The sequence below is a fragment of the Anser anser genome (genome assembly GCF_964211835.1).
Source record: "Anser anser genome assembly, chromosome: 5".
Taxonomy (NCBI): domain Eukaryota; kingdom Metazoa; phylum Chordata; class Aves; order Anseriformes; family Anatidae; genus Anser; species Anser anser.
The window spans coordinates 50,128,495-50,155,687 of NC_139725.1; the positions used below are offsets into that span (position 1 = coordinate 50,128,495).

General features: G+C 41.6%; 2 protein-coding genes across 4 annotated transcripts in view; both read right to left on the bottom strand.

Annotated features, from left to right (window-relative positions):
* TC2N (tandem C2 domains, nuclear) overlaps positions 1-7,736 on the bottom strand; it is a 49,747-nt gene extending 42,011 nt beyond the window's left edge. Inside the window, exon 1 of one of the 2 annotated variants that reach the window (XM_083838311.1) lies at positions 1,833-7,736. The gene's annotated coding sequence lies outside the window, so the exon portion shown is untranslated. Of the gene's footprint in view, positions 1-918 lie in introns of both variants that reach the window. The other variant, XM_083838306.1, reaches the window with a different exon arrangement.
* A 140-nt stretch (positions 7,737-7,876) lies between these two features.
* Positions 7,877-27,193, bottom strand: part of FBLN5 (fibulin 5) — a 46,945-nt gene continuing 27,628 nt past the window's right edge. For both annotated transcript variants that reach the window (XM_083838321.1, XM_083838322.1), the window contains 7 exons: positions 21,931-22,053; positions 17,757-17,873; positions 16,651-16,770; positions 13,975-14,097; positions 13,322-13,448; positions 10,265-10,460; positions 7,877-8,759 (listed from right to left, as the gene is read on the bottom strand). In XM_083838321.1, the coding sequence (XP_083694447.1) occupies positions 8,598-8,759; positions 10,265-10,460; positions 13,322-13,448; positions 13,975-14,097; positions 16,651-16,770; positions 17,757-17,873; positions 21,931-22,053 (968 nt within the window). In that variant the 3' untranslated portion in view covers positions 7,877-8,597. The remainder of the gene's footprint in view (positions 8,760-10,264; positions 10,461-13,321; positions 13,449-13,974; positions 14,098-16,650; positions 16,771-17,756; positions 17,874-21,930; positions 22,054-27,193) is intronic.

Sequence of the window (27,193 nt, forward strand, 5' to 3'; positions counted from 1 at the left end):
GCAATGAATTGTGTGATGAGAATGAGAGAGAGCAGCTGTGTGACATAAGTTTATTCACTTCCCACAAAACAAACCAGATCCAGCCTCCTCTGCCCTGGCAATTTGCTGAAATAAGAACATTCCACCTGTGAAGTATAAACCCAACCAACGAGCACCAAAACTCCATTAGGCATGGGTCATTGAATAGTGTGTGGGTGGAAAAACCTTTCTTGTACTAAAATCACAAGCTATGTAGTGCAGGTGGGAGTGAGAACTAGCTACTAGTTAATGATTTATGTATAAGGAAACCAGTTCAGTCCAAATTATATTAATGCTACTTGTTAAGGAGACTAACTTATTCTGCAGAGCTAAGCCAAATTCTGCTCATAGGCTCATGCTCACTGCACAAATCCCTGTCTACACTGGACCAGGCTGATCCTGACAAGAACACTTACAATGATGCTCTGTGATCACCATTAAACCAGGGAATGATCAAAACAAACCATAATTCAATTATACTTTTTTTATCAATGATTTTTAATTAAAAAAAAAAAGCTTTAAGATAGTCCTTGCTGGCATATTCAATATGAATTGTTCACAAGTCGTAAAACAATACAAGAGTTGAAAGCTCATTTTCTGCTGCAAAGAAAAAAATGGCTGTAGGTTAAAGTGGCAGGATGAGGGTCATAGAAACCATTCATTTTAAATTACAATATTTCTCTTTTGAAAATAATTATGACTGCAAAATATAACATGCTTATTAACTTGGACAGCCTGCAAGTAGGGATTAGGGAAATGAGTGTTTAAGCAGAAGCAGAAATTCTGTGGAGCATTTGTCAAGCTGGGCAGTGAATCCTTCTCTCTGCACATGTACTGTTTGCAGGAGGACCTGGTGGTATAAGGTGGTGCTGTATGTGCTATACCTTAAATTACACTTACAGGCTTGCAGTGTCCAGTGCACCTCATTGGGTGACAGGTTGGCCAGGCAGCATGGCTTTTTCGAAAACTGATGCTCCATTTGAACAGATGAAAGCTACCTTCCTTTTTTTTTTTTTTTAATTGAAATGACTGTGAGCAGTTTTCTGTCTTTCAAAGGTCTGAACAAAGTTAAAATGCTTCAAGTACAGCAGGAGAGAGAAGACTTGTCTCAGAGACCCTGCATACTGAGACCATTCTTTAGTACTTCTACATGATCTTGGTTTATACTTTCCTTGTCTCTGGTCAAGCCTGCCTCTTCTGTAGTCCATATGTCAGCCAGCCATTTCATCTGTACATTGGTAGGGCTCATCTCTGCTTAATCCTGCTGGTAGGAGACAAGGATGCTGGATTTCTAGGAGTTAATTCTTCCTTTTCCAGACTTCACGTAGGATATCTTCATTCCAGAGCTGTTTATAGGCTACTTGGATGCTTATCTTTCTAAAGACATAATCTCCTTTTTGGTATTTTGGGTTTCTGATTCATTATTTTTGTCCACAGCAATGATATCATAACCAAAGCACTGAAAGTTAACTAAAGACAAAGCTCTTTTTTTGTTGACTTTCTGGTTCAGTTGCAATTTTATCCCTCACTAATTCTAATTTTTTAATCTATGGGAATGACTGCTGTCACTTACGCTGTGGTAACTCACACTGAATGGCAGAGGGTTACGCTAGAGCTCGCTGCAGGTAGTATGCATGTGGTTGGCCACAGCTTGGGAATGTCACTTAAAATTTTCTGTATACATATAAACACAATGAGAAATTTTATACACGTTATTAGGTAAATCTCCATTTGGCATCATTAAGAAGTCAATGAAGATCTCTCTCCTCCAGCTAAGGACTGATCTCTACCAGTTTTTTGCCTCATTTACTGACCTGGGGTACTGGCTAGGGCTGGCAGCTCTTTCCGCTTGCTGTAGGAGTCCCAGGATCTCTGTGGAGCAGCTCCTTTAGGAAGCAGCTGGTTTTTCTGTCCCCCCTTCACTACCTGGATGACATCAGATGTCAAAGTCCAAAGGAATCTTTTAAAATGATTAACTAGATGCAGGTTTGGGGATACTGATTTGAATAACAAATCTGTGTAATCTTGGCATGCCTTCTACCTCTTTGTTTGTATTTCAGATAATCTACAGAATGAGTTTATTGGGTGAAATATGTCTTAAGAACAATGATTTATTATGCATACTGGAGAACTCTGGTGGTGGACTTTTGAATTGTGTTTGTATTACGCAGAGGCAGACAGGAAAAACTCCCACCACCATATGTTCTGAGGATTTTGTCAAAACTAACCTTTGTAGCTATGATTCACTTGTTGAATACAGAACATTTGCAGCAAGTTGTGGATGAACAGTCTCCAGACTGAGGTTCCTGTCTTGCAAAACACATGTGCACGCACCACGAACAGTCTTGAGGAAGTCAACGTGATCCCTTACAAATTACAGAGATAACTCAAGGAACAATTTCTATGAACGAGGTACGAGCCATGACTCTGCAAAAGCTTGCATGTAGATTGATAGTTTGAAAATGTGTAGTCAAGTGTCTGGGTTGGCCTTTGAAGACTAGGGGTGAGGAATCATTCATGGAAACACATCAGTGTGTGGCCTGAAATACCAGAGAGAATCTTCAAGTGCCAAAGGTTGTCTCAGAAAATCTTGAAGTACCCAAAGATAGTTCCCACAGAGAGATAGTGCAGTCATACTACTATTTATTTACTAGAAACAATCTTTCAACTCTACTGTCAAAATAATACATATCTGTTTACATTTATACCACTGACACTGAGATTCAAGACTTAAAATACAACTGGGCTAGATGCAGACCTGATGTGGGTGCTTAGCAATCACTGACTTCAGCACAGTCGTGACCACATTGCACTCTGTCTGGGCCAATTACTCCTTGGAAACAGGGAAAACCCCATCCGGAGTGTGAAGATCCTAAGGATGTATTGCATAAACATAGCCTTATCAGGCTTCTTAGAAAGCCGTGTGACTGTCAAGACAGAATGATGCAGACCCGATTTCAGGAGAAAAGTGATTCATCAGGACCTAAGAGAGCAGCTGGTACCTTCAGAGTGGGAGGGGAGCATTGTTTATTTTTAAATCCTCTTCATGAAACCAGGCTCTGGCAGCAGGCTGGGCAATCCTTTCAACCATCAGACCTAGTGCTTTGCTGTAAGGGTGCCTGGTGACATTGCAGAGAGAGGGGTACAGAAGCAGCAGGTGGGCCACCACGGTGCCTGCCTTCCCAGCAAAACACTTGAAGAACTTTTACAGATGGTGGGTGCAGAGGAACCTTGCAGGGAAATAAAGGGTCTGCCTTGGCTGTGAGAAAAGCAACAGAAGTCAGTCAGAGACCAAGAGAGACACGTAACCTACAAATGGTCTCCAGAAAGCAAAGTGAAAAATGTTAGGTAGTGCTAGAGAAGAGGTGGGGTGCACTCAGCATGTGCTTGCAGTGCATGACCATAATGAGATCACTTGTCCAGGACAAACTCAAAAGGGAGAGTGAGTGATACTGGGACCCTGTACGGAGTTGAAGGAGATTGAATATTTGGGAAGTTTTTGGTGGCTGAAGTGTTTTCTAAAGATCCCTTTTCTACCCAGCTACATTCCTCAGTTCTTACATCAAGGTTATTGCATCGTTATTCACTTAGCCAAACGCTCCCTGATGTGACTTCACTGATGCTCCTTGAGTACACAGGGATCAGTTTGGCCAGTGGAAACCACTACAGGGATCTCAGAAGCTTGAGCTAATAAAATCTGCAGTGGGTGAGATGTCCACCCCTGATGTGCACACTTCTAAACATCAGATGCACTCTGCACTGAAACAGGTGAGGAAAAGAACTGCAGGATCAGAGACAGCCCCGCACAAGTACTCTGGACCATTACACTCCCTACTGTACTGCCTCTTCAGCACAGGTCGCCCTTCTGGGCAGGCTTTCTGCAGAAGGTCTAACGATAACCATCAGCTTCAATTTTCATGCATGGCATCTGCTTTTGGGTTGAGCTAGTCAGAATTGGTTCGAAGATCTAAAACAACAGAATGTGACCGGTTTAAATCACTTATAAGTGCTCGTGTCAGATGAAAACGCACAATTTTCTTGCATCATACTACCTTAAAACTCTTTAACTTCTAAATGCAGAGCCACGTTACCACTAGTTTTAGCTTACGTCAATTCTTCGTGTATACAGAAACATCCACAGTGCTTTACACGCACACAGGGCAGAGCCTCAGTATACTTTTTATCCTTCCATTGAAAAGCAGCAGTCATGCAAATTAACACCAGCTGAGGGTTTTTCCATCCAGATTTATTTCAACAATGGTACCTTTCAGGCTTAAATAACATTAGGGCATATTTTTATTTCTTTTTTATTCTTGAAACAACTTTGTACTATGGAATTTTCATGAGGTTATAATACAGCTACATGCTACAGAAAAGATTCAGTAGCAAATTTTGTGAATAAGCCAGATTGGAAAACTTGAATGACCACAGACTCTATTGATCCTATTGCTCTGCTTGTTCTAGGTAGAGAGAAATGAATACATAAGTTGTGCTGATGCAAATACCACATTTCTGATCCAATGAAAGCTGACTCTTGTAAAGGTTGGGCCAACAGAAGGCAAATACGGCTACAGGCTCCCCAGCTGAAGAAGAGAGAGCCCTACAGGAATGGCAATGAATGCTACCTCGGTGACGCTGGGTGACCAGGCACTCCAAGAAACTTAGCTATTCACACCAAAATTATTGCTATCAGAGAAGCACAGGTTGAAAAGTGATTCTGTGGGATCCAGTAAACTCTTAAAATAATAAACTCTGAAATAATATTCTGTTGTCTGCATTAAAAACTAGCCAGTCCCCTAGAAATATTTCAAAGACAAATACGCTAGGTAGGACCCATCCAACTCTACAGCACTGGGTCATTTGTCTCTTGCCATTCTTCTCCCCCTGGCACCTAGCCCAAATAGCATGAATCACTTGGCTCCTTTCTTGGAATATGGTTTCCCTCCCAGTCGCTGTGATCTGTATCAAGGATTTCTGTCATTTCTGCTCTCATTTACTTTTATTCCAATTATTGCGTTGGCAATAGGTGCTGTACAAACACGTACTGAGAGGCAATCCCTTTGCTGAGGACCTGTGTTTACACAGATCTGATGGCCAAGAGGCAGGCGAGGAAGAAATCCATCCCTCCCCTGCTCTGCCATGTCCCCGTCACCCTGAGCTGCACGTACCCAGGCCCAGGTCAGTGCCCTCATCTGGTGTTGGCCAGAACACTGTCTGTGAACCATGTGGTAACATGCCTCATGCTAGAAAATCCTCTAATGGGAATAAACAATCACTTTCTGATGGGACCTGAAGCTGGGATTCTATCTATTTGTAGGGTGGCCCAACCTCCGAGGAGAACATGTATGCACACAGAAGTTGCAAGCTTGCATTCTTAACTTTAATCCTGTAAAAACCTTACATGCATATTCCTTTTTTTTTTTTTTTTATTTGGTGAGAATTGCTGTAATATATGAGCCTGCGATGGTCTATTGAAAACAGACCCTTGAATAGGAAATGGAGAGTTTAGAGGTTATAAACTGCTAGTAATTTATTATTCTGAGATTGGCATATATTTTGGCGAAGTTAAAGTTGGCTGGAGTGATAGTGAGTGATGAAAGATGTTATGGCGGTTGAGAAGTGGCTGAATTCCTTTGTTTCCAGACTTTTCACTTTTTTTTTAAAAGCGCAGAATGTTTATATAGAAAGTGTAATATTGTTTTATGAGTATTTGCTGGACCCTGCTAAAACCAGGCATTCAAGCTTTACTCTTTTAACAAAGTGTTTTGTTATAGAATTCCTCTGTGTTTTTTTTTTAATGTTTCTAAATTAGGGTTAAACCAGGTTGGTATGTGGGGGCCATGGGAGAACAGCCCAGAAGTGAGGAACTGTCTGATATCTAATGGAGTGCACTTCGTCTCCAGGAGGCGATGTGATGGCAGGAGAGAGGACTCCTCCACTAGGCACAAAGAAGCGATAACACGGGCACAAAGCAGGAGAAGGAAGGCTTTTAAGCACTGGGAAAACCCTCAGCACATTGAGAGTTTAATGCCCCTAGTTTAAGATCCTGCCTGCCCCACGTCTGCTTTCTGGGCCACCAGAGCCCGCTTGTTCCCCATGTCTCCGTTCCTTCACTGGGGACCCATGCACAGCTTTAGCCCGTGGTTATAAACTGCCATTCCTCCTTCTTGATTATCTCTATTTTCTCCTCCAAGACGGTGGTGTATGATGAGCCTGGACACACTCAGGAAGCACATTGCTCTTTCTGATGTTCCTCTGCACATTTCCTCTACATTTATCTCCTCCAGGTTGGCTTCTCACAAAAGTTGTTGGTTTCCTGCTCCTTGCTTGGCCCACTGAAGTCAGTCTCAAGCTGTTTTGTTTTTATAATAAAGGACAGCCTGTGTACAGAGCTCTGAGCCACAGGACCCCAGGATGTTGCATCAGCAAGGAGGAAACTTTATTAAGGAATGGAAGCTGCTAAAGCACACTCGATTTAGCATTTTGTTGTTGTGGGCCATTGCGTCAGGGCTTCCTTCAAGCTAAGTACAGTAAAAAGAGCAGCCACTTCTACAGCTAAAGGAAAAACAACCCCAGGCTAACTTTTAAGCTTTTTGGGAACAAGAGAGTCATTTTTCTGATCGTGCCATGCAGCCTGCGTTGTGGTAACTTTCTGAGTCCCATTTAATACTCCCACTTTAATGAAGACCTCACATAATGCTTCTACTCTGCTCCAGCCTATTCGCATTATAATCTACTTAACTCCCTTTCCCAAGTAGCATTAAGAACTTTCAGTCCCCAAAAAGACCAAGCAAAGGTTATCTTTCTTGTCCTAGCAATGCTGAAGAGCAAATAAGCCAATAAGGAAAAAGTAGGGGAAAAAAGCAAAAGCTGTTGCTTCAGAGAAATTTAATAACAAAGTATAGGAACCCTTGTTCTTACAAAATAAAACACTGACCTGCCAATGGCTTCAACAAGGTGAGGATTATACCTCCAAACTATACAATTATTTTTATTTTTATTTTCAAACTCCTGAATATATATATATATATATATATTTAGCTTAGCACTGTGAGGCCTCAGCTGGAATACTTTTCACAGTTTTGGGCACTGCACTTTGAGAAAGATGTGAACCAACTGGAGAGAATCCAGATGAGAGCAACAAGAATGATCAAAGGTCCAGAAAATGTGATGTATGAGGAAAGACCAAAAGAATTGGGTTTGTTTAGACTAGAGAGGAACAGTCTGAGGGGAGACATGACAACAGTCTTCAGACATGTTAAAGACTGTTGCATGGGGAAGATAAACTGTTCTCTGTTTCTACTGGAAGTAGGCTGAAAAGAATAGATTTAAATTACAACAGGGGAGATTCAGATTAGACTTTAGGAAAAACTTTCTGTTGGTTACAGCAGTTATACCTGAGAAGCCATTACCTATGGAAAACTGTGGGATCCCATCACTCGAGGTCTGGGTACTGGTATAGCTGGGCCTGCTTTGAGGCAGAGGCATGAACGATACAACCATTCCAAGTCTTTTCCAGCTTATTTTCCACAATGTTAGGAATGTAGGAGAAAGACTCTGTGTGAACAGAACATTTTTTTTTTCTCTGAAGGAATTTAGACGTGTCTGAGCCAAGGGGTCTTTGAACAGGAGGTCGGCTGCACCCTTAACTACAAAGTCAGTACTGTTACCTTATAACCATTACAAACTGTTTGCAATTATTCCGCTGAAAACCAGGTGAAAGTTCTAATTCTCACCTGCTCTGAAGCCCCTGGACACTATTCTGGCAGTGGAGGCCTGGGCCAAAGAATCTGGCTGTAACAAAGCGTAACACCCTAAACATTGTAAAACATGCCATCCAGTGATAGATTTCTATGAACTCTGTTATATAGAAAGATTTAATACAGAAAGGAACCCAAAGATGTGACACTTTGTTAGAAAGTAGAAGATTACATAGTACAACATGTATTTTGGATTGAATTTACAGTGAATTTTAAGTATAAAATAGAATCAAAGAAAAACAGGTGAAAATAAGACAAATGCAGGGTGAGTTAAGACAAAGTGCCGGACTGATAATTTCAAAGATAACTGGGAATGTAAATTAGCACTTCTAAGATCCTTTGTTTCAATAGGTGACTTTTTTGGGGGGGTGAAGGGAAGGTTCTACTTGGTTGTCTGCTTTCCATTTATAATGAAAAAAAAAAAAACCAAACAACAAAACAGGCGAGATTGCAAAAGCCAGCTTTTTCCTCAGTTTCTTTGGTGCTTTTTGCTAAGCAGCCTTGGAGCTACGAAGGTTCACAGTCTTTGAAACGTAGACTCATACCCTAGAAGTGTTTACAATGGAAAAATGAGTCCTTAAAATACATGACCGCATAGAGAATCGTATGGGATCTGCTGCTGATACACCTCCAGAGGACTGCATCCTGGTAGGGGCTGTGCATGAAGAGGCTCCCTCCTCAGACAGGCATAGGTCGCTGGGTCTGTGGAAATACTGACTTGGTTTTGAGCTGCTATACGTACTGGCTTCTGAGGAGAGAGTTCTGCAGAGGAGGAACCGTGTCTTTTGTTTTAATGTTTACAGGGCACCAACTCAAGGGTTAGAACGAGTACTGTGATACGTATATCCTCAGCCGGATGACAGAGCTTCCCCTGAAGTTGATGACGGTGTTAACAGTGATCATTTCCAAGTCCAACTGAATAGTACGGGGCCCTTTCACGGGACGGGTCATCACCAGGGTAGCACTGATCGGTCCCGTTTGCTGTACACAAAACAAGAGGAAGCAGGTGAGATTTCCAAAAACAGTTCATGAAAGCTATCATCTCAGGTGAGACCACGTTATGTCCACAGGCCTCGAGCAGCCAAAATAACACTATTTTCTGTTGCATTGTTAGAAGCTACTGCAATTCACAGGAGAGAGAGCTTCATTTCAGCGTTTGGCTCCACCTCAGTGTTTTGTATGAACTATCACCTTCTACAGTTTTTAAAGCCTTTGGGAGCCCTGCACATAAAAGAAGCTATTGTGCATAGAAATTTGCTATTGTCTGAGTGGGAAAAGATGAAAACATGGTTTTGGAGTATGTACAAATAATATCACATTTTTTTTGTCAGATATTATTTAATTTGATGCAAAATCTATTATTACTTTGAAGCAGCAAACCCCAAGAAGGGGTTATGTTACCAGAGCTTTGAGAACAGATGTTTCTCTATGAGTGGAATCAGGGTTGGTTGTACAACTGCGTATGTTAATGTTGCAAAACCTCACCCTCTGAAGAGAGCTTTAAATATGTGAAGGCACGTCAGAAAATCTGTCCTTTAGTAAGTGGAAGCAGAGCTTTGAAATATCTGGCCAGAACAGTGGATTATGAGAATTTAAAAATTAGAGTTTCTGAGGTTAAAACCAAACGTAATTTGGTTTCCAACAGATGCTTATGTACATAAAGTGGGACCTGTTTTACCATGAAAAGGAGCATTTATGTTGTATTTGATAATAGAAGCCCAAGAAAATGGTGAGGAGGAACTGGCCGGGCTGTCCAGGGCCAGGCTGTGGCCCCGGTACCGCAGCCCACCATGCAGCAGCCGGGGGCCCTGTGCTTCCCAGTGCCCCTTCCCTCTCTGCCTGCTCCTGCTGTTCTCAAAACAAGGAATAGGCACCACCTGCTGGCTACAAACCTGACACACGAACGTGTTGCCGGTGAAGCAAAAGGACGGCTTGTGCAAGCAAAGTAGTCTAGGTGACAAATGAATGGGTATGTGATAAAGAAATACAAAAAAAAAAATAAAAATAAATAGCAGACTTGAGCGGTGAAGCTCATCAGTGGAGCCTTAGGAAGTGCCAGGTCAGCCCAGACAAGGGGAGGTCAGTGGGATCAGTAATGGCTTTACAACAGGAAAGAACTTGTGAGATGTGCATGATCATTCCTGGATCACTTGTCATTTTGGGAATTTCAAAACTTTTTATTTATATATATATATTTTTAATATTGAAAAGTTTATACTGAGGCTCGCATGAGGAACATGTTTTGAGATCTATTGAAATCTGTCATGCAACCATTTTCTGTGAAGCATGGGAGCCATCAGTAGCCACCAAACATCACTTAAGGTGAATATCAAAGCCAGACCAGCACAATGACCTGCATGTCTGCATGTAAAAATGTCTCATACTGAAGGTTTGAATGGTATTCAGTAAAAGAGTTCTGCTGTCAGAAAGAAATTCAGCTAACAAGAAGATACTCCAGGTTTTCTCCCAGCCAGCACCAGACTTACCCGCATGTAGAATTCCCTGCCCTCGTTCCCTGATTTGATTTGGAAGATGTAATAGGCTCCAGGGTAGCGAGTTGTTGCTTGCATCTGAAAGATGTCAGAAGGCACTGACCGCCCAGACACAATATCCATGACTCTGTACAAGATGGTGAATGGCTGATCTCGGCAGCCAGGGTTTTCAGCTGGACACATGCAGCGGCTAAAAGGGAGAGAGGATTGTCATCAGTGGTTACAAATTTCTGTATTACTTCATTCTTTACATGCTGATACAGCTGCAAAGAACAATCAATCAATCAATCAAGTTGTCAAACAGCGAAAAGAATCAATGAAAATGTAATGAATTTGCGTATTTTTAGTATTCTCTGTGCTACTCCAGTCTGCTTATATCCCTGCCTTCTTTTTCTTGTCTTCTAGGCTTTGCCAAAATATCTTGGCATCCCACGTCTCCTTAGCTCACTTGAAAATCAGTACTGTCTTTAAGGCAGCTCTGCAGGTGTAGAATACCTTTTACATGTTTGTCCTGATAGTAATTTAAACTGAACTGTCCCCAGAATTAATTATTGGATCATTCCACTGAAAGTGCTACATAAATATTATATTAGCTGTTTAAGAATCTTTTATATAGTACACAAAAACATACAAGGAGACATCCTGGGTCAAACCAAAACCATCAAATCCAGAGCCCTAAGGAAGAATAGCAAATCAAGCATATGATGCTTCCACCCCAACAGCCTCCAATCATTTGTGACTCAGAAAACTCAGAACGGGTTGCCCAGGGAAGTGGTGGCGTCACTGTTCCTGGGGGTGTTCAAGGAAAGGTTGGACGTGGTGCTTAGGGACATAGGTTAGAGGGTGACATTAGTAGTAGGGTGATGGTTGGACCGGGTGATCTTGAAGGTCTCTTCCAACATTAATGACTCTACAATTCTATGATTCTATATTGTTAGCCCACAATGCATTTCTTATCCATCAACTTGTCCATCTTCCCTTTGCACCCTCAGGAACACTTGGCGTCCATGGTACCGTGTGGCTCCACAGCCCCTGGCAAGCAGTGCACGGCCCCTTGCTGACCCCTCTCCTTGCACGGCCCCTTGCTGACTTTGATACCCTCAGCTCTTGGGAGCAGACTGTCAATCCCTGCTTATACTCCACATGCAACTCAGGTTTTTGTATTTGATCCTGTCATGGCTGAAGAGTCCTAACTTAGTTGCTTCTCACAAGGAATCTATTCCATGATTTTGTCCATCTTTGTGGCTCTTTATGAACCTTTGTCCAGTTACATTACATTGCTCTTGAAAGAGGGGATGGAACTGCATGGTCTTGAAGATACGGGTACACAATGGCACGTGTTCTAAGGATATTCCATACCTCAATTTCAGATTGCTTTTCTGACCTCTACTGAGTATGGCAGACTATGCAACTACCTATAACAGTCCTCAAACCTCACTTGGACTATGATTAGATCAGTGCTCTTCATTTACCTTGTGAAGTTGGCAGTCTTTTTACTTTACATTATTCTGCATTGAATTTCATCTGCCATTTTTGTTGCAGTCATTGAGGTTTTTTCCACAATTCTCTTCTTATCTTTCAACCTCTTATTCATCTGTGCCAGGGGTTGCTCACTTACTTATGGCTACTTAATTTCCATAGAAGCCTAAATTAGGGTTCTTTTCAGAAGCCTTTGGAAACCCAAGCAGACCGTATCAGCCTATGCCCCTTAGCCATAAGCTGCTGAATTCTTCAGAGAACTCCAATAAAGTTGTGAGGCAGGATGTCCCTTTATAAAATCCATGTTAGGGAATTTACTGGGTGGAAAATAGTTGCTTTCCCCCCCCCCCGTATTTCTTCTATAACCTCCACTATTGACACCAACTTCAGACAATTCCTCTGGCAAATCCTCCATACAAAAGTTCCTGGCATTACAAACACCCAATCCCTTCCACAGAGAACACAGATGCAAAGAATTTGCTTGTCTTTTATACTGACCACTTCTAGACATATGCCACAAATTAAATGCAGTCACATCTAGATATGAGCCAAAGCCACCAAATACAAAGCTCAGAGATCAAGAGTTTTGGTGGAAGATGATTTGTAAGTACTCTGCAGTTGGGCTCTGAGGAATTTAGATACATAGACTTTAAACATTTCATCTTCTAGTTTAAGATTCTACCACCTCTGAAGATAGGTAGAGCCAGAACTGGCAGAACAGAACTTGTCCATTCCTCAGCTGCCCTAGTTCAGAAAGCAATGTAAAGACATTAATTCATTGTCATGGGAAGCAGTGGATTCTTCATCTCTTGCTTATCTATAAAATACATTAGGCTACCAAGTAATCCTAAGTAATTGGGTTTAGTGCAAACACTATGGATGAAATTCTATGGCCTGCAATGCTTAGAGATATAGCTGGAGCTGAAACATTTTGAGCCCCAGGCAGGTACATACAAAAATGTGAAAGAATCAGGCAACTTTTAGAAACGTGCTGCCTCCCCCCTGATTTGTTTGCCCAAATAGTTCTGTATTTAAACAGGAACAGTGCTAATGGCCGCATTCAGATATACCCAATTTCCAGACAATGCAAATCAGTCTGTGGACTTTTCAGCACATTTAGCCTTTAAGCAGCAGGAAACTACTTGGACCCTGCGATAACTAGCATCTAATGTTTTTAAAGTACTTCCTGAACATGAGCTAGTTAATATTTACAGGAAATACTCATATTAACAAACGGGCTACATTTGAGCATATATGAAGTCAATTAGTAATGTAAGTAAATGTCTCATTACATTACAAACCTTGCTGGTTTTTCTACTCACTGATAAGTGTTTTTCCAGTCTAACTTCCCACACATCTGAGTATCATATCATATCCCACCTGGTGACCTGGTAAGGAATTGCAATTTATTATTTGTATAAAGCTTACTAATGGTAAATGCAGCAACAGCATGTATCTATAGCTCTTTAGGTACACTTCATGGTCGTGTTGCAAAAATGCAGCTTATTTGGTTCATTAGATATGCTTCACACAGACAGAATTTGCTTTTGTGGCTGTGGATATGTTACTCACTTCTCGTTAATCTGGATATAAGGATCCTCGCATCTTACTGGATCTAAACATTTATATTCTCCTGGGATATTGAAACACGTTTGCTGTGGAGTGCAGGTGAAGTTTCTAGTTTCACATTCATTGATATCTAAAACACAAGAAACAAGAGAAAGACAAGCAGGGAAGTATATGCAAGACACAGCTCTTCTACTACAATGTCCATCGTAAGGAATTGCCCCCAAATTCATAATGCTCTTGCACCATGAGAAGTGGCTTTTTGATAACCAGCCCCTCTTTTAAGACCAGTTTTTACTCCATTCATTTCTCGTTACTGGAGTGATTCCATATGCTAAGTGCTGCAAAAATAAGAAAGAAACTGGCTGCTCAAGCTTTCTGACCTTACAGAATGTGAAAACTAAAGAGAGATGTGCAGCAGAGAGGAAAGCATCTGAGAGCTTTACTGTGTAGCTGTTTCTTAGGCAGTAAAGCCTTCCTTACACCAATTGACCTCAGTGGGACTGCTTGTGTGATGATGTTCTCACCAGAATCACATAATTGGCCCCTACGAGTACGTCACTTATGCAATGCCAAGACCAAGCATCTCAGTCCTTGAAAACCTCTTTCCAGACACAGGACCTATTTTCTAGTCCCTCTGAGTGCTGGAATGTTCTTACCTTGGCAGCTTCTGCTATCATCAAGCAGGTTATAGCCCGAAGGACAGATACAGTAGTAAGAACCAGGCCCATTTACACATTCGTGCTGGCAGAGGAACTCTGAGAAGCTGCATTCGTCCATGTCTGCAATGGTAAAACACAGTTTAGAGTCTTTGGCTTCACAGTCAAAAGAGCAGTCCCACAAGCAGGGGCCATCCAGACTACGTGCCTATCACCCCAGCTGGAGTTTGGCACCTTCCAACTCCTTAGAGCTCTGAGGCAGCCTGGCAAAATACTGTTAAACAGGTTCTTGGCTAAACCTCTTTTTTTTTTTTTTTTCCTAGGGAAACCAAGGCCGCTGCTCAACACAATGCATGGCTCTTATATATTTATTTTTCTTTTTGAATACCTGTCACCAGTTGGCTGTGTTTTCGGTTCTGTTTTACGTCAGAGATTGTGGTACTCCAACAACAAATCTGCAACTGTAATTTGTAAGGAGAGACTTGGTGGTGCTTTTCTTTCCTTTTTTTTTCTTTTTCTGGAGAGCAAACTTCCCTTTCCCAGGGCCACATGGGTCCCAGCAGAAATCCTGCAGCCAGCCCTGGCTGTTTTATGTTTCTTAGCCTCTAGCCAGTTACTTGCAAGGCGTTCCAAGCAAGACTTCAGACTTCATCCCAGCTTGGGTCAGACCTACTGGAAGGCCCAGAGATCTCCCAGATACCCAGGAAGCTAAACAGGCTGTCCAACCTCTGATTAAAAGCAGAAAATGATCTCTTTTCCCCTTTTACTCATGAATTGATCAGTCATCATATTCTGCAGAACTGTGCTCAAGCGAGAAAGATGAACTTCTGAGCTGCACATGGAGGCATGGCTGACTGAGGAGAAAACACATGCAAAGGCGCTAGACTGAGGGAGGCTGCTGTTAATCATTTCCTTATTTCTCTGTTCAGGGGAAGTAAGAAACAAAAGCCAGAGTCCCAGCCAGGAACTCCCAAGTTCGTATTCCCAGCTCTGACATGTTGACTCTCCCAGGCAAATCACTTTTACTCCTCAGACTGAATTTCCCTTTCTTTAAATTGGGCTTAGACCATTTATACACTTCTGTTGTTTTGTACAGATGCACTTGAGAAAGTATTTGAAGTCCAAATATGCTTAAGTGGCTTTATGTCTGCAACCACATAATCAAAAGAGAGATGAGATGAAGGGAACTCTACACCTACACAGTCCTGTTAGTGTGTGGCTTGCTCCAGCGAGTTCACTGAGAAAAGCACTCTGTAAGGGGACTGGGATATGGCCCACCCCCTCTAGGTCTCCCAGCCCAGCCCTCCAGCACCATCAGATTCAAGTAACCTGTGAGTAGCTGCTGTCAAGTGCTGGAGGTACATAAAGCCCCAAGGCCCCACATTGCTGCTGCCGAACCACACGGGGCAGACACATCCAAACCCTTCTGCAGTGCTTCTGGCTGCTGCATCTGCAGGGGCCATTCCCTTTGCAAGCCTCAGTGCTGTCCAGTGATTACTTGTGAAGTGAAAGAAGCTCATTCAGAGGAATCTCACCCACTTCCAACAAGTGTTTGCTTGTGCAGAAGGGTCAAGAGATGGTTTTCTGCCCTAAATCTGAGTGGTGGAAAATCCCTTTTGCAGGCTTAACTCTCAGCCACAAATGAGGTTTAAGCATAACCTCTCCTGGCACCATTTTGTACTGGCAATGTTTGTGTGGTATTGCACTCAGCTTAGGTGATTCAGGCCCCCGGCTAGCTCAGGAGCATGTAAACAGGCAGAGAAGTCTAATTTAGAAGCAGAAATTCTACTGGAAAGCAGAAATCTTAAGTTAGGTGCTGCAGCTCTATATGTTAAGACCCTTTAGAGATTTAGGTCTTTGTACTCTCCCTTGTAATAAGGAGATTTGCATGGAGGAACAACTTCAGAAACACTAATCTATATACAGACTGCGTATCACATGTCTTCTCTTTCAGAAACAGCATGTTACATCTGTTTACTGTAAATTAAAAAACAAGTATTTTCCAGTGTGTTTTTCCTTCCAAGAAATATTGGCTGGATTCTCTAATTTTATCAGGCTGTGGGAACATTAAGCACAGAAATAAGTTTTGCCTTCAATTAAAATAAAGCAATAAAATAAAAACAAAAACAAGAGAGGGAAAAGTAGAGTGACATAAGCACAGTTTCATCTGCTATGAACTGAACATATCAGCTCTGCTAAGAAACCATATATTACTTCTGAAGTGCAGCCAGAACCATCCAGGGGAAAAGAGGGAATGTTTCAGACAGAAGTGTGCAGTTGTAAGAGCAAGAGGAATACATGCCTTCTACTGGCAAATGGAAAAGTGCTTTATGCATGACTATTTCTTTAATCACAGAAGAATGTTCTAGGACCGTCCCTAGTTTACTTGCTTTAATAAGGCTCCCATTTATCACTAGAAAGCGTTTTGTATGTTTTGCTGTTATCTTGGAGCTTTTTAATATTTAGCTTTTTTCTTTAAAACTATTTGCAGCCATCCTCCATTGTGCTTTTCCGGGCATTTGCTGTGCCGTTTAACTGGAAGAATCAGATTAGCAGCTATCCTGCTGCTAACCATAGACCAAAGCAGAAGACTTGTAAAAAAGCATGTACAAAACAATACTTTGGGAAAGGAATAGATAAAGAAACCAGACCCAATAAATAACTGAAGACAGTTACCACTGCAGTTAACTCCGTCAGCTTCCAGTTCATAGCCAGGTTCACAACGGCAGAGAAAAGAGCCATAGGTATTGACGCAGGACTGAGTGCAAGGGTTTTCGCCTGTGCATTCGTTCACATCTGCGGGAAACCAATGCTCATTGCATCAATGACTTCTCCCCAAACTCTATTTTCAATTCATTACTGTAAAGCATTTGAAAGAGATTATCTGTACAGTAAAAATGGTTTGTTCTGAAAAACATAACCAAGTCAGTAATGTTTATTTTGATTCAAGATGATGTTTGGAAAGAGCATGTTGGAAACACAACATGCATGGAAGTGAAGGATTTGGGGAATATCTTCATTCAAAAGAGTAACATGGAAGATGGGGTGAAAATTTTATTACAAAGACTTCTCTCTTTATCCTGTAATTTTAAAATTGTTGAACCGATTTTGTCATAACAGACCTGAGACGAAATGCAGGAGCATATACCTGAGGAATTAAATGCAATGAGGAATGGTCCTTATGGAAACCTTGGGCTATGACAAAGCCTTTTTTTTTCCCCCTTTTAGGACATTAGCAGCTTCTGGAAGGTCCTCACATAATTAACACAGACCATTTCCTGGAGAATGTGGGAAGATGCTCTGCGTTGCTGCTTAGCTAAGGAGAGGCTTCATGGAGAGGTTGTGTCAACTTGGATTCAGGTAGCACATCACAGCAAAAGGTGGTCAGGTGCTCAGGACCCTCATGTGGAGCTTGGGAGCCTCGGATCTAATTTTTTCATCTGACAGAGATTTCCTGTCTCAGGTGCGTCACACAGCCTCAGATTTTAAAAATACTTCAGTGCCTAGATCTCAGTAATTTCCGTGAGTGTCTTTAGGGGGGTTTGGCCTTGTGTATATCTCTATGGATGCATTGCTCACGTCGCACCTCTACCCCTCCTAGGTACTGTGGTGACAAACATATGGTCACATGGGAGCTACAGAAATACCTCAGACAGACTAACCTGTCAACATTTCAAAAGCAATGTTGGGAAGGTTACCTGTATGCTAAAAAGTAAGCAAGTTTTAAGAGTGTTGCTGGGTTGGGACCAAAGATTTCAGATACGGTACAGCATACACAGTACCTTGGCATGATCTTCCGTCATCATTGAGGGTAAAGCCTGGGTTGCACGTGCAGGAGTAGGAACCGGGCACATTGGCACAGAGCTGCTGGCAGTAGCCATAGCGACATTCATCTATGTCTACAAATGAGAAAGAGAAAAAGTAGAGTGATCTGCATTTTCATGTGCAGACACAAAGCATCAAGCACACCGAATCAATAGTACCAGTAACAGAGAAGTGACCCAGCACAGTGGTTACAGACCTAACAGCCAAACACGTAGGTGTTCAGACCCAATTAGAGTTAATCATGTCTCTGCTCAAAAGAATGCAGTAATGCATTTTTTCCACATCTGATGTCTGTCAGTCGGCCCTATAAACTGATTCTCATTGATGTAATCTTCAGCTCAACGCTACATCATCGGAAGGCCCAGTCAGTCCCTGTAAGCGTTACCTCAAAGCCTACCTGATAGCCAGTACAGCCCATCAACACAAGTACAGCCAACCTCTTTGAAAAGTTTTGTCAGAATCAAGAGGGAAATATCTTTTATCTCCACATACACCAAAGCTACTCACTAAAAAAGCAAGAAGTATTTATTACTAAATGCAGTTTGTTTGTTTGTTTGTTTTCCCCCAGACAGGGAGTTCTCTAAAGACCCTCTTTTCCAACAGTCACATTTTATACGAATCTTTAACTGACATACTAAAATGTAAACAATAAATTTGCTGCCAAAATGAAATAGCAGTTTGGGCTGAAATGCAGCATTAGAAATACATGGAGTTGACTGTTATAAGCACAAACAAATGCTGTAAGTTATGTGTGGTGGAAGTGCTAGAAGAATTTTGTTCCTGGCCTAGGAACTGGAGTAGTTGTCTTGTCCAAGGCTTTACATTTCCTTCGGTATAAACTGGCTTTTGATTTATGGAGATTTTTTTTTATGGCTACTCTGAAAACTTTGCAGCCTTCCAATAATGTTCTAAACATTGAGTTCCTGCTTAGGTTTTTCTTATGGGTAATTCAAATAAGATCACAGAGCACGTCTTACTCCTCATTCCATAACCATCCCTGCTGATCTCTAGAGTCATTGTAATGACAGCAGATGACAAAGCAGGTACTGGAAGACAGTCTTTATATAAATGCTTTCTGTAAATACAGCCATGATGGAATGTTTTATCAAAGCAGTGCATTATTTTTTGCCAATTTGAAAACAGAAGAGTGTATGGAAAAACTATAATTATGTAAAAGTCTGGGGATGAGTTGGAAAAATAACAATCCTGTCTGCCGAAAGACTCATGCAAGAAGGGACAGTTTTGAATGTCCATTCCTAAGGCTCTCAGGAGGGTACGAAATAAGGGCATTCAATCAATGAAATGCTAAGCTAGGAAGATGACATCATTCAAATATGTGCTTCCTCAGAGTCCTGCTTCAAGAGAAGGATGCCCGCACTCGTTTTCATTGATGCTGCAACTTCTGTTAACTAGAAATTGCTTGCACTCCAGACTGAAAGCCAGCTCATACAGCTTTGAGCAATTTCAGAGAGCTGTAGTATCTGAATTAGATCTTCTGCAGCTTTCATACTCCTTTCAGCAGATCTGCTGAGTCTAATTCTACTTTCCATTAAACCAGTTTTGCGTGAGTTTAGTTTGAAGCAGTTCTACAGGTGTGAAATAAAGTTTCTGCAGTAGGAAACCAAGTGTATAAGTCTGCAGCCAGTTTGCTGTAAATAAGGTTTTGTGATTAAAGTGTGAAGGCACAGCTTTTGGTGAAGTGACCCCTATGAGAGATTCCAATGCATAAGAAGATCAAGATGACAGTGTTCTCCCTATGGTTCACATGTATACATATATATCTGCATGAATGCCAGCAGTTCATTATTTGTTAGGTAACTGCTTCCTGTTTTGGTGTTAAATATTAAGAACGTTTTGGGAAAATGAATTCTTGAATGACTGGAATATTTACATGATGTGGTAATACCATAAAAACAACAATGTTGTGAGTCTGTTTTATAAGTAGCTACATCCTGTAATTCAAGTTTATTTTGTTGGCCTCAATAGGGCAGTTTTACCATAGCAAGTTTCACGAAGGCTTTCTGAAAATGTCAAAAGTTTTGGAAATACTCTCTATGTGTAAAATAACAAGGACAATGGCACTAGGTTTCACTGTTACTAGCTTTTACGTCTCAGTGCATTCTTAATTGCAAGATAACCAAAAAGCCAGGGTCAGCTGTGGTATGTACACCAGCACTAGGCTTGGTCCAAATCCTGCAGAAAGTGACAGTGGTTTTAAGTAAATTAATATCTCATTTTGCTGGTGTATTACTTTAAATACATGCTTTGGGTTTTGCAGGACTGTTATCTCAAGAACACTACATTTTGGGAATAAGGACTTTTTCAAGTCTTCTTCTTGTGGGTGTTTCCTGTGGACACTGCTGTACTGGCTCCTCCTGTGTAAGCATTACTGGGATAATTACATTAGATAGAAGTTTAGCTTTTTGTAACTATGGTATACTAAGAGTACAAACACACACACAGAGAAAATGGCTCTAAAAACTCAGTCCAGACCTCTGATTACATTAAATGGCCTTTTATTGCCTTATGCCAGCACAAATCTCTTCTCCAAGGCCAGTGGAAAGTATGGAAAACTGAGATTCTTTTGACACACTAAAATATAGAGATTTTAAACAAAATTTGCTTCTAGCTCTTTGCATTGCCTTGTAATAATCCACCCCACGCCTACATAAAGTGGACAACACTGGGGTGTTATTGCTTATTCTAAATAGCATATGCAGATACTCAAATCAGTTCAGCAAAGCAGCCACTTCAGTTCTCTGGTATATCCATCAAGCAGCAAAGTGCTTTAGATCTGTGTCCAAGCCCTGAATGCTGCACACAGTCATTAAGTTTGGGCTGTAACTGGGAGAAGTAAATGGGTAACACAACAGTCAACGTAGAGCAGAATCCCCCTCCCTCATCGCCTCCCTACCACATACGCCCGTGCAACCCCAGCCTGGGCTTAGCTCAGTGCATCCGCACCCATGAGCTGTTCTCCACCTCCAGTTCCCCTTTACCATGTGATCACTGATTGCTGTGAGGGAGTACAGAGGCTTCCAGGAGAAGAGGAATTACCAGAGATTAAGGTGCAGGGGACTTGGGAGACTTCATATCCCAGGGGAACTACAAGACGATGACTCCCCAAAGCGGGTACAGCTACGCAGACCCCCATTCGGATGTGGATCAGCTCTGTCCTCACCAGCCACCCCGCGCCTGCCAGGTGAGTTGCACAGCAGCTGCTTGCAGTAGTTAGAAAAGCAGCCACAAGGCAGTCCTGCACTGGAATTGGTATTTGGGAGGAGAAATTTGGAAAACAGCTGGAGAAGCTCCAGGGCTAAATGGGCAGGGAAACCCCGTTCTCCTTCCAGCTGAGGTGTTGTGACAAGACAGTCCCGCTCCGGAGAGCTGGCAGGCAAACAGCCCATGCCTGGGGGGAAAAAATAAAGAGCAAATACAAAAAGAGCTGTTGTGTCCTGTCTCTCACTCAGAGAGCTGTACCTAACATCAACATCCACTTCATCATCCCATGGGCACATCAAGTGGGGGGAATGGGCTAGGGGACAGAGGAGCTGGAAGATTTTCCCATGCTGTTTGTTGAGGGATGTTTTTTCAGAGAGGCTGAGCTAAAAGGATGAACAGGACATTGCTGAAAGGAAAATAAGAAGTCAAAATAAAACTGCTTGGAAGCTGCAGAAATGGCACCCATTTCAGAGCTACATTTTTTATTGCCTCAGGCAAAAGGGGTGGTTGAATCTAGGGATTTATGGGCCCGTTTCTTGGTATGAAATAGTTATCTCTGCTGGTCTGGACTGTAACTGTGTGGAAAGGACATGTCTGTTTGGGAATAAATCTTTTTGTATGTGTCCTAACAATTGATCTTATATGAAAGGGAATCCTTCAGACTGGGAATATGAAAATCCCCTGTGTAACATGGATGCTGTCATATGGCATTCACATCTACATTTTTGTTCCATGAGGGAGTCTCTCTGCCAGCGTGCTGTTGGCAGTTGTGAAGATGAAAGACATTAGTTTCTGTGTAGCCAAAGCTTTAACTCTGTGCTTGACAAAGATGCTCAGTGAAATTATTTCAGCTATTCAAAGGCACACAAACAGAAGCAGATACGCAAATCTTATAAATCAGGTTTTTACCTAAACACTGGCCTTCTAGCAGCCAGTAGCCTTCAGTGCAGGAACAGGTATATCCTCCTTCAGTGTTTATGCAGATCTGGGTGGGGTTACATTGGTGAGAATCTGAAGCACACTCATCAATATCTGCAACAGAGAAATAAAGCGATAACGTGTTAGAAATTAGAACAAGAGGCTGTTCAAACTGTACAGGGACTCACAGTCGCAACGTGTACACTGGGTCTACGTGAGGAGCCAAAGTGTGGCAGAGCAGAGACAATTACTATAACCTGAAGTAAAATTCATGAAAATAAATGTCTGGGAGCTGTGGGAACTGAGTGTGCTCATCAAATCTCTCCCTTCTGCAGATGACCCAGTGTGTCACAGAGTGCCTCGGGAAAGGGATGCTTTTCATTACTTCCACATTTTCTTTGTCACTGACCTGGGATTTCCATGCTACAGGACAGTGTTCAGCCCTAGGGAATGGCTGCTGAAAGGACTATGCAATCCAGCTGCAGAGTAAGAGACGAGCAGGGGGCTCAAGAGATGCACAAACACTGTCATGAGATTCAGACATACACAAAATATTACTTCCTACCCCCACCAACACAGACTATCTCACTGCAATTTTTCTGACATAAGGTTAAGTCAATATCAACCTTTACCTGCCAAAGAAAAAAAAAAAAAAAAGGTATACTTCCCTGGAATCAATTTCCTGAAAATAAAACTCTTTTTATTTTTTTTTAACCAACCTTGTTGTTTTTAATGTCTTTGTTTTTTTATTACAACCCCTTAGGGTGCTTTTGTTGTGGGCTTTCTTTCTTTCTTTTTTTTTTTTTTTTGCAAAGGAGGTGAATAACATTCCTACATTTATATAAGCCAGGACACTGGAACCTAACTGATTAAAAATGCCTTCCAGAGTCATAAGTTCAATTTGAATCCCTCCTTGCTCAGTCTCTTCCCTGATGTTTCTGGCATTGGGCTTGCCTCTAGATGTCAGAAATGGAAATATCAGAAGATAAATTGTGTCGTTTTTTTCAGCCAACTCAGATTTCTATGTTTTATTTATTGATACCTAAACTATTTTTTATTTCAGCATACTGTGCACTGGCCTTTGCTGAAGTACTATGTCATCTGAGTCATTCTACTCCCTTGATCCCTCCCTGACTCTTATTAACCCAGACTTTGTAGGGTCATGATTAAAAGTATCTCGCAAATGCACTGGGCTGGAGCTGGTGGCAGAGGGCAGGAATTATGTCTCAGTGAGCTGGAAAATCCTAGCAGTCATGAATTAACAGATCCAGTCTAGCAGAGCAGCATATCTAACATGTTCTGATACATAAATAAATACATACATATTATATATATGGGGAGAGTCTAGAGTTCTTATCTTGCCAACATCTGTATCAGTAATTTATGGCAAGTCAAACCTGGTAAGAAAACAAGAGTGGCACAATTAGAGGTAATTAACTCTGTCAGAAATAGGTTGGGGGAAGTAGGAAAGTGGTAAGATAAGAAGTCTAGACTATAAAGATACATTGATACATTGTTCAGGTCATCTATTGCTTCTGAGATTGGGCTAAAAATTCTGGACCCCCCCTTCGTACAGCATATCACACATAATTGGTACTATTTGAACACATTATCTAACCATAAATTTCATAAGAATGACGTTAATGTTTTCTAAATGAAAAAAAATTCCAATTTGTCATGTTTGCTTATTTTTTGAAGAGCAAAACCTTGGGATCTAGCCAACTCTTCTGTTTCTTGAGTACCCTGAACTTAAAAAAAAAAAAAAAAAAGATTTTCATTTTTCATGCCCACTGCTTCCCATATTATTAATAGGTGAAGCCCAATGGAGACAAAATGAGGGTCACAGTCTTACCACCAGGTATGGCAGCAATGCTGTTTGAAGACCACAAGTCCTCCACTTGGCTGCGGTGCAGAGAAAGCAATGGGTGGCTGTGGGATCAATTTTGTTCCTAAGACATCTTTGTAGCAGTTGCATGAGCAACACTCATTCAGTAAAAGTAAGGAATCACTCCTCTTTTCTTTACTATCTACCAAGGCATTTTCTCCCTCCTTGGAAATATTCAAAAGCCATCTGGACACGTTCCTGGGCAAGTGGCTATAGGTGGCTATGCTTGAGCAAGGGGGTCAGACCAGGTGACCTCCTGAGGTCTCTTCCAACCTCAACCATCCCGTGACTCTGTGATTTGATTCTTTGCTTACTCCCAGTCTTCACCTTTCACAGTGGTAGAGGAGACATTTCCATTTGAACACAAACTTGTGGATTTTCTGCTCCCCAAGAAAACCTAATCAGCTTGACCTCCTCTACGCAGAACACCTTGACTCCCCTCATTTTACACTGAATAATACCTCACTGTTGTAATTAATGAAGTTTTATGCAACAGGTATAAACAGCATTGCTGGTAGCATCAGATATGTTTTTACCTGGGCCTGAGTGCATATGCCTAATTCTATATTATGTCTCCATCTTTCTCTAAGATTGCTCTTTACCGTGATGCACAATTAAACTCTGACAGGCCCAGGCAATGCAATCAGGTCAATAATTTTTGGCAAGCAGCCCTCTCAGTTCAAACACAGAGTATAATCCCAGCCTGTCTGCCAGGAGTTATTTACATTACATGGGCTCATTAAGTGAAAACCAATGTCTGCACACGGAGAAAAATGTTGGTGCAATGATTTGCTAACCATTAGGTATCCTCTTGAAGAATATCAGAGCCGGGAGACAGAGGGTGCCCATTTACACAGTGTGACATACAGTGGCAACTGCTGTGGTTAATAAAGTCAAAATTAGACATTTGATGGGAGGAAAAATAAGTTATATCAAGTGGGTAGAAAACCAGCCATAAAACTTAAGAGAGACTGCCTACATTTGATTCACTAGACTTAAGTGCCAGCGTAGAAACTATATCAAAACATTCCCAGGGCATTTTTTGTAGAGTGGAAAGTTGCAAATGGAAACAACCTGACAGCTAGTTAATAATGTGCAAATCATTCCTTACTTTGGTTGCACAGCTTATTATTTCTGTCCCATTCAAACACAGATCCTAGATGTGTTCATGCTCTGGAAATATCACTTCAAAGCCCATTCCGACCATCTCTGCCCTCGTCATGGGTGATATATATAACAGTAGAGTGTATATATATATACATATATATACTCTGATATATATACTCTCATATATACTCTGATATATATATACACACATATATGTATATATATATACTCTGATATATATATAAAAGTAGAGTAAAACTGTGATTCTAAATGCTCATGACACTAAGCTGTCAGTAGGTTCAAAGCAGATAAGACAAATTCATAGAATAAAAAATTATAAGGACTACGTAATACAATTGGCTATTGCATTCAGTTGTATATGGGCACCTGTGGTCAAGAAGTCCCTGAAATACAGTTCTCTGGAGCCTGGAATAATGCCTCTCACCCAGCATAATTTGTGTTGCAGACTTCAACACAGAAAGAAATCCCACAATGACTTTTCTGAGCCCCAGAGTTAGGTATAATCCTCTGGAGAGAAGAGTTACTAAAGTGAAGTAAGCAAGCGAGAAACCCGAGAAACCTCACTGTCCCCCATTCAAAATGTTCAGAGATGGTGATATTCGATGATTTCAGCATCAGTACTGTGAAAGCATCAGTTGGTGCCAGCCATCACAGGTATAGAAGGATGGTTTTCATAATACTGAACCTGCTTTTAGTGCCTTTCATCTCCAAGATCCTTAGAAAACATTACCTGCATCCTAAGAGCCAGTTCATAGTTAGTCCTTTTTTATTGGAAGCCTTTCGATCCTAGAACAAATTAAACTGTACTACAAAACCCTGCAATGTCCCACTTAATAATACTTATCAGTGCCCCTGGATTCTAACTGGGAAATTCAAGGCTAAGAAATTAAGGGCCTAGCCTGTGACTGCTCAACAAGACAGAAAGCAGAACAGGCCGCAGGTGTATCCCACTTCTAGGCCTTTGTGTAGCCCAGTACAACCCGCCCTTATTGTAAGAATTTCTCAGAAATTTCATGCAGCCTCTACATTGGCTGGTGAGAGCCAAAGTAGAAGATTAATTATCATTCTGGAAGCGTTATGTTCTACCAGGAGACCGCAGGGGCACTACAGGCCCTTTCAGCTAAACTCGTTTCTCCCATGTTTCTCCCAGCCTTACTGCCCTGCCCTAACAACGCACTGATTAACAATTCAGTAGCTTCCAAGTAGCAAATTGAACAAGTTATCTAGCTACTACACCTTTTTTTTTTTTTTACCCTTACAGACAAGACTGGGACTGCTGCTGGAAATTACTTATGAAAACAGGGCGCTAAGGATAGTCACAATACCAAATCGGTTTGAATAAATCCAAATTTGCCCAAGTGAACAGTGACCCTGGGTGTCTTCTTAAAGGTCCCCAACTTTGAGAGAGCAGCTGTTCAGTGCTTGAAGCCACATTAGGGAACCAAGGCAGGGCAGGGTGGATCCCTGTGCAAAACTTCCCTTGCCTAGGAATGCTTGGCCAGCTCTGGTTGATTGTGCTGCTGTGTGCTATCAAATTAGCAGTCATCCATAATCTCTTATTCTCTCATATGACCTTCTAGTTGTTGATATTACTGTTCCCACAGCTAGTTACAAGGGCAAAAGTCCAGACGGAAAATAAAATTTGACCTGAAGTGGGAACAATACACGTTGTTACCTCCCAATTGACTACTGAGAACAGACACAAGGCCCCTCCACACCACTGCTCTCTGCTCCTAAAGGATACCACCTAGAATGAACACCGAGCACTGTGGCTCAGAGTCACGAGATCTAAAGACCTTTGGTTTACTGATTGAATGGGAGAATAAGTAGGAGGGATCTCCGCATACATTTGTCAGAAAGCCCTTGCTGTGAGATCCTGAGCCCAAACAGTCCCTAATTAACCACATCCCTCTCTCTTAGCTCAGGGTGTCTGTCTGAATAATTTATGCCTGCGGTGGTTTGGTCTAGCAACCCTGGGGTGTGATGTTCTGTTTATTTGACATTTTGACAGAGGTGAGGTGGCTGGGGCACTGGGGTTTCCTTTGGGGATTGGAAGGGTGGAGAGAGTGGTTTCTTACATTTCTGGCTGACTGGCTGTCTTTTGTGGGATGTGATGTGCTGATGCTTTGTTTTTATTGGTACAGATTATATTTTTAATGGATGGCAAGATGCCTAGTGACTGGATAGATATCATTTGCAATGTCAAAATAAATAAATGAACTAATTGTGTTTAGCATGCAA